Source organism: Cebidichthys violaceus, unplaced genomic scaffold (assembly GCF_023349555.1).
Source record: "Cebidichthys violaceus isolate CVI_PGR_0920_01 unplaced genomic scaffold, fCebVio1.0.p SCAF_23, whole genome shotgun sequence".
Lineage (NCBI taxonomy): Eukaryota > Metazoa > Chordata > Actinopteri > Perciformes > Stichaeidae > Cebidichthys > Cebidichthys violaceus.
In genome coordinates, this window is record NW_027176406.1 from 6,064,558 (window position 1) to 6,072,344 (window position 7,787).

Below are 7,787 nucleotides of genomic sequence, written 5' to 3' on the forward strand. Positions count from 1 at the left end.
CTTAAAATGAAAAACTGCATAATTTAGTTTTGTCGAAATATAAAAAGGCGAACACGCAGGGCTGTTGTAATCCTTTGCAAACAAAATACTTGACTTGTATGCTTATTTCAAGTGCTGTCGGAACTTTCCACATTTTCCATCATAACCAAATTACTTAGATGTAACGCAACACATGTAATAATGCACATTTCTTCATATGTATATTTTTCGTACTCACAAAATAATTATAGGCTACACTCAATGTTCACAACAAAAAAGTAATTCTTCACAAAGAAGGTGTTTGTATTTCAAATAAGCAGTTAACAGTTGATGCAGTTGGTAAATAACTGCGATGATTACAAACAAAAAACAACAACTCTTTCCCCTAAACTCTGTTGATAATTAGGTTAATAATCATATCATCATTTGGCATATTTTGTGTTTGATCTGCAACTATAATTTTTGTCACATATAATATATTTATTTAAGTATATACAACAATTATTCTGTCTGTATATATATATATATATACATATATATATATATATATATATATATATATATATATATATATATATATATATATAATGTTTTTAGTTATTGTGGATTATTTACTTTTTTACTTATTTAATATTCTTTACTGTTTAATTACTTATTTATAATAATTGTTTTGATCTTGTTTTTATTGTACTATGTCTCTTGTTTGCACTATATTGTATGCTACTATAACCCTGTACATTTCCCCGGTGTCATTTAATGTTTGTAAAATAAAAAACTACAACATTAACCTATTTTTTTAAGACACTAAACCCACTTCACAGTTTTATACTGTGAAGCTCGGAGATCGGACTCTCAGCCTAGCACCTGAAGGCAGCATTCGTGATAAACCGCTGTGGATGGACTGTGACGTAGAAGAGCAATCAGGACTCGAGACGAAGTTGAGCTTCACTCTCCGCACTTTTTACTGTCAGCAACTGGGGACGCACTGGACCGAGTCTGAAAACAAGCGCCGTTTACTCACCAGAACCTCCCGGGAATCAGAGCAGACTACCCCGGGGGGGACCAGCGGCCGGACGGACCGGGGACACATGGACACGCCATGTAGCTGGAGATACGGCGGTGGACTTCTTCACGGTTTCGCTCACGAAGAGGCGCAGTGAGATAAAAACATGCTCACCGCGATGCTGGCCTCCCTGCTGCTGCCTCTTCTCCTCCTCTGTCGGATTTCTTTCTGCCAATATTCAAGTGACCAGTGCAGCTGGAAGGGCAGGTGAGGCTTACCGTCCCCCGTTCACTAAATGTGAAAATGTTGCTTAAAAATGTAACGAAGTCTGAAAGTAAGTGAGCTGCAGCGAGCTAAACAAAAATGACTGCGACCGAAACTCAGAGCGCGGTGATGTGAAATCAGGCGGCTGAGTTTAACGAGAAAAGAGCCATAGGTTAAGTACTGTATATAGATATATAGAACACATGTGTACTGTATGTTCAACAATTAATTATACGATGTGAAAGGAAATTAAAAGTTGTATAGATGTTTTACAGACACGTGAGTTTTGGTCTGGGTGGTGCTGAATTTATGAATGACTGTGACGACGTTATTTAATCAGAACAAGATATAACTCCCAATAAAAAAGGTGCTTTCTATTGTGAACTTGGGAGTATAAAATGGTGCTGAATTCTACATTGAAATATCTACTCATACTTTTGTCTAAGGGTTAATATCCCCCACAAACAATACTGAAATAGTCTCTGGATTACACAGATCTCCCAAGAGCTTTTAAGTATTTTGGGTTTCAACCAATTTCCAAAACCTCAGGCAGCATATACTGGAAAATTTTAACCTCCCATCAAACATCTGCTGAATTCTGCTTTGCACTTGAGAGGCTGTGCCTCAAATGTAGTGTGGTTTTGTTTTTCATCCTCCAGTCAGGAGGCGATGTGCAGCACTTTGAGCCCTTCACCAGTGATCTGTTGCTCATTAGTCAGACTCTTGACTAATCTCCTCTAATTGCATGCAGAAGTGATGGAGTTAGAAAGTACTTAATTAGAGGCGTGCTGAGGGGAGAGAGCCTGGTTATGGGGGCTTGGGCTGCATATGCTCAGCATGTGCCGTGGGTTACTTCAGATCTATGGCAAATTAGAATTTTCAGCATCTCATTTTCAGGAAGCTGGGCGTTTCTCCCCCCAGAGTCAGACCGCTAGCTTGGCATGCGCATGCTGGTGGACTGCTGATGGCTTCCTGCCTTTGGCTTTGCCACTGACTGACTGACTGACTGACTGACTGACTGGAGTTTTTCAAACCCTGACCAGGCATTAAGTTCTGGAGGGAGTCGTTTGGTCACGCTGGCGCCAGAGTCCGAAGTGCTGCCCGGACAAGTCTCTTCCAGTCTCTTTGGTGGCTTGAAAGCAAAGGGGAGGGCTCGGTGCGTGACCTGCATTTGCACTTGCATGCAGCGGGCCCGGCTACTGTTGCTGCCGTTGTCTGCCCAGAAGCCCCTGTGTCCCTCCATTCATCCTTTTTCTGCTTCCAAGCTCTTCCCAAAGGCAGCCTGCCAGTGGTGTGTTTCGCCAAAAGCTCTGGGAAGAACAATGTGGTATGGGAGAGGGTGGGGGGTGTTGGAGCTGAGGTCACTGTGGCTGCTCCGGCTCGTGACTGGTCACGCAGCCAGTCTTGCGCACAGACGACGGCCATAATGCTTCAGGAGGAATGTGGTCTAATGTCCTTAGAGTCTGCCAGAGGTCTTCACCGTGGTCAGATAACTCAGGATGTAAAAAAACCTCCCTTTTACGCTGAATTAGGGAAGTTTGATAAACTCCACAAAGAAAGCTTTCACATTCTTGAGTTTCTGTGACAATGCCTGGCGCTTTGAGGTCTGAGTCGTAGATGTCTGCTGACCTCTTTCCCTTTTACCTTTTTCTTCCCAGTGGTCTGACTCACGAAGGCCACACCCGGGATGTGGAGCAGGTGTACCTGCGTTGCTCCCAGGGCTCCCTGGAGTGGCTGTATCCCACGGGGGCCATCATCGTCAACCTCCGACCCAACACGGGCTCCCCCGCCGCCGCCCGCCTCTCCGTCTGCATCAAGCCCTCGGCGGAATCCAGCGGCACCAACGTCTACCTGGACCGCAAAGGCAAGCTGCGGTTGCTGCTGCGCGATCGGGACCAGGCTCGGGGCAAGGTGCAGTGCTTCAGCATCCAGGAGGGCGCTCTCTTCATCGAGGCCGTCCCGCACACGGACATCAGCCGCCGGATCACGGCGTTCCAGTACGAGCTGGTCAGCGACCGGCAGGGGCCAGAGGCACACTCAGTGGAAGGTAAGATATACCTCCATTATGATGCTTTTACAGCTCAATATTAGTGGTCAACCTGTAGTTAACCATTATAAAGGTCTGCAAACTAGCTTTGATTAATTCCTCTCAAGGTCTGGCTTCCTTTATGCTTTGTCTCTGTGGTGTGTGCTGAGCACTAAATGCAGCCATCTACTGGTGGAAACTTTTATTCAGTTGGACCCTAACAGTAGGAAACTGAACATTCGCTCCAGCAGACTGCTAATACTGAAGCCAAAGTCCATTCCTCTGCTAGCATTGTCTGTACATTTTGGTTTTTGGGGGAAATATATTTCTTGTCAAAATCCAACTCGTGCTGTGATTATCAAGGTGTGTGTGTGTGTGTGTGTGTGTGTGTGTGTGTGTGTGTGTGTGTGTGTGTGTGTGTGTGTGTGTGTGTGTGTGTGTGCGCGCGCGCACAGCCAAACAGGAGGGCCTCTGTTGGAAAAATAACCGTTTATTTTCACGCCGAGTACCTGCGAAACCTGCACAGTTTCAAGCTGCGCAACAGTGTTTTTTTTCCCACCTAAAGCCAAAATATGAGCACTATCAGACAGGCCAACATCTGTTTTTAGGGGCTCTCTGGGTTCACATATCCACATCCTGCGTCATTCTCTGGCACAGCGAGGGTTAATTGTGGAGAGCAGTGAGCGTGGACTTGTTCTGGCCACATTTAGGGTGCTCTGCTCCGCTCTGCAGTATAATCTGGTTGTGTGATGTGGCCTGAGATAGCGCTGAGATGATTCACAAAGACAGCGGTCTCGTGTCATCTGAAGCCTGGACTGGTGGATTGATTGCTGCTTCGCTTCTTCTCATCTTTTTTTTTTTTTTTTTTTCTGTCTCTTCCATCTTTCCTCTTCTCCGTGACCCGCTGTGCTGGGATTGAGTTGCTCAGTGTCGAGCTGGAATGCGTCTCCAACCAGATGTTGAGAGGACCTTCAAGGAGCATATAGGCTTATTCGTCACTCCCTCGGCCTCCCTTTCAGCTCACTTAAATTATTTGTTTTCCTCCTCTCTGTCTCACTATTTCCTACCTCCTTAACGTCTATTTATCATTCTAGTATTTTCCTTTTTTGTTCCTCTCCCCTTCATATATCTCCCCTCTGCTGTTTTGAAGTGTTTTGTTTTTTTTTGTCGGTGCTGAGTGGTATTAGCGAAGTTGTGCTCCATTACAGTGGAATGCACCATGGCCCAGATGTTGCATGGACACTGGATGGTGCCCCGCCACCCCTCCTTTTACCACTCTCCTCATCCCTCATCCCTCTCTGCTCCTGTGAAGTGGTTCTGATCGGAGTGCTGCTTCATGTGCATGGGCCAGAGAGAGAGAGAGCGAGATGCTGACTCTGCTCTCAGTCCATTCCTGTGGTTCTGTTTCATGTCTGACATGTGAGCCTTGCTCGGCTCTGCTTTCGGAGGGAAGAAAAAACATGCCTGGGTTTAGGCCTCGGCTTTGGGCCGCTCTGCCTAATGCTATAGCAGCACGTAGGCTCACTTCAAAGGGCCCTTTGCACTCTGCTCTGGGCGAGGTCGGCCGCTCTGAAGTCTCCCGGCGCTCCAGCTGTTCTTAAGCCGTCCGAGCTTGTGGCTGTTTGACCTTTTTGATCTTTCTGGTGATGCAGCAGTGCCTCGTGTTGCCTCACAAGCTGACCTGAGACATGCTCACCCCGAAACTCTCAGCTAAAAGTAAGCTCCAGCTGAGGGCGCACATCTCTGGTTAGATGTGGACTTAATTCAGGGTATTGGTCCTCATATCAGGATTCATAGGACTATGTATCTATGGTGGTCTCCATTCCACCAAATCCACCTGAGTTTACAGTTTTTAAGAATTCTTTCTCCAATTTGAATTGATAGACACCTACTGCTGCCCAACCCTCAGCTCATTGCTGACCCGACACCCTTCCCTCGGCCCCCACCTCTCCTCCCCACCTGCCCCTGTGTGCCAATCTGCTGCAAAGTAAAACCACAGCAGATCTCGGGCTAATAAAGGCATTCTGGTAAGGCCGGCCGCAGGACCACCTGAGTCAACTAATCATCGACTTGACTGCTCTCATTTAGGGCCCTTTCTCCTGCTATAAAACACTCTGGAGGCGGGCAGTCTGTGTTGCTGCTCTACAACCTCCAGTAAAAGGTAGCCTGGGGTCAGGCTTTTAAACTACTGCCTACTACTTTTTTTTTTTTTTTTTTTTTTTTTTTTTTAAGACCCAATTATTTGCTCTGAAGTCATGAGAGCATGTCCTCTCTTGGCTTGCCTTTTTATTGTTCAAAACCAGATATGTTAATGTGGGAGGCTTTGTCCTTCTTATTGGCCTCCTCTCTGAAGTGATTTCACTTTTTAAGGCTGTTAAAAAAAATCTCTACTTGGATGTTATGGTTGAGACAATGCTCACTGTTTCAGTCCCAGCAGGCCCGCTGAAGCGCTAACATTGCTCAGGTCAGAGAGGAAGCCTTTCCTCGTGTCTGTACTCTCCTCACCCCTTGGGTTAGGGTTACACCCTGTGTGTGTGTGTGTGTGTGTGTGTGTGTGTGTGTGTGTGTGTGTGTGTGTGTGTGTGTGTGTGTGTGTGTGTGTGTGTGTGTGTGTGTGTGTGTGTGTGTGTGTGTGTGTGTGTGTGTGAGACACACACTCCTACATGGCTGGCCCACGGTTGTGTTTGTGTCAATGTGGTACTTAACTGGAACGTCGTGGACCCAATGAAGATTTTTATCATGCAGCAGGACTGGGAGTGCCAAAGACATAGTGGATGTTTTCTGTTTGTAGTGCTCTACCAAACTCATCCGCCTCCTCTCTGTTTTCATTCAGCACCCTGTCAGCCCTGCAGCGACGCCGAGATGCTTCTAGCCATCTGCACCAATGACTTTGGTAAGTCCAAACGCTGTTTGGGAGAATTATAGGCTGCTGTATGTACATAAATGTCCAATAAACACACCACTCTGTGTAGCATGAAACACGGCCAGGACCAGAACCTAAATCCTGTCTTCCATCTTGGTGTTTTTCAGTGGCACGAGGCAGCATTAAGAAGGTGGAGTTGGAGGAGGAGCACTCGTCTGTCACCGTGGAGCTCAAGCGCCTCTACAGACAGAAAACCCAGGTCTTTGTATCTGGGGGTGTGAGGGTACGGAGGTGGACTGGCCACATCAAGATGCCCCTGCAGTGTGGGGTGAGGTCAGGGGAGGGTGAGTTCCTCTTCACCGGGACGGTGAGGTTTGGAGAGGCCTGGATGGGTTGCGCCCCGCGCTACAAAGACTTCCTGCGGCTGTACGGCGAGGCGCAGCAGCAGGGGACCAACCCCTGTCACATGGACACAGACTGAGTGCGTTGCCTACCCTCGCTTTGACAAATGACAAGTCCTCACTGTGTGGGGAGGAGAGCTGAAAATAGAGTTCATGCTGTGGAGAGAAAGAGGCTGACAGACTGTTCCAGTGGCAGATTCTCTCTCCTCTCCTGCTGTCTCGTGACTCTTTTGGAGACAAAGACCGGAGCTCCTGAATGTTGCCAAGCAGCATGCTGGATGGTCTCGGCTCTCAAAGTCGAACGTGATGCAACGTGGAATGTGTTCGGACTGCTTTTCTCGCAGACGAGTAACTCCCAGTTTTTAAATGTAGCAAACCCCCATTTGGTTTTTCTTTTGTATAAAATGTGAATGGACATTGTATATTTTGAAGCTCTGCGTGCTTTGTAAAAACAGCTTGATGTACAGTTTTGAAGTTATTACTTATGAAAGAAATGTATAAAGTGAAAGCCTGTTATTTTTATTTTGTTTTAAAAAAACGATTCGCAATTTTAATGCCTGAATTCATGTTTTGTTTTTTCAGGCTGTACAATTGTAGAAAAACAGACCAAAAAAAAAAGCAAAAGTATTTTTGCCATTGAGAATAAAACCTTTTATTCCCTGGATGTTACTGTCTGTGGTGTTTACATGTAAAATAAATAATTGACAAAATCTGCATTGGGTAAATTCTATAATAACAGAAAAAAAGTTCATCGGTTAATTGATTTAGACAAAAAAATTAAAAAAAATACTTTTCTCTGTTTTATATCATAGTAACCTTATTTTTGAGGGGTTTGGACTGTTTGCTTGACATCTCCAGGCTGTGGGAAACTGATGACTGCGTGCTTGTTACTATTTTTGACATTTCCATATTCTCCGTTTAAAAAAATAAAGCCACACTCGTATGATGTGCATTAGCCTCCTCTCTGAGATTCACCTCAGCCTTGAGCTGGGACTGTCTGCCAGGGGTACAGAGATTGATATCAGAGAGCTGGAGTGGATTCCTCTGCGTTGGTTCCTGTGGTGATGGGGGGGTGGCCGTGTGTCAAGGTCAATGTGAAAGGCCTCTTTGTTCCAGCGCAGCAGCCTGGTATGAGAGAGAGGACCGAAGACAGACCTGAATACAGCCCTGTGCCTGGGCACGCAGCAGAAAGCAGCACTCTCCAACCACACTCCAAATTTTGATTGGCATGTGCAGTCTGGCCCAGGCTCC

At 46.1% G+C, this 7,787-nt stretch overlaps 1 protein-coding gene across 1 annotated transcript; it reads left to right on the forward strand.

Annotated features, from left to right (window-relative positions):
- Positions 1–906: 906 nt before the first annotated feature.
- Positions 907–7,246, forward strand: metrnla (meteorin like, glial cell differentiation regulator a). Its single transcript, XM_068718986.1, has 4 exons — positions 907–1,249; positions 2,905–3,293; positions 6,106–6,165; positions 6,303–7,246. Exons 1-4 carry the CDS (start codon positions 1,149–1,151, stop codon positions 6,614–6,616), a joined length of 864 nt encoding a protein of 287 aa, XP_068575087.1. The 5' UTR covers positions 907–1,148; the 3' UTR covers positions 6,617–7,246.
- Positions 7,247–7,787: the final 541 nt, after the last annotated feature.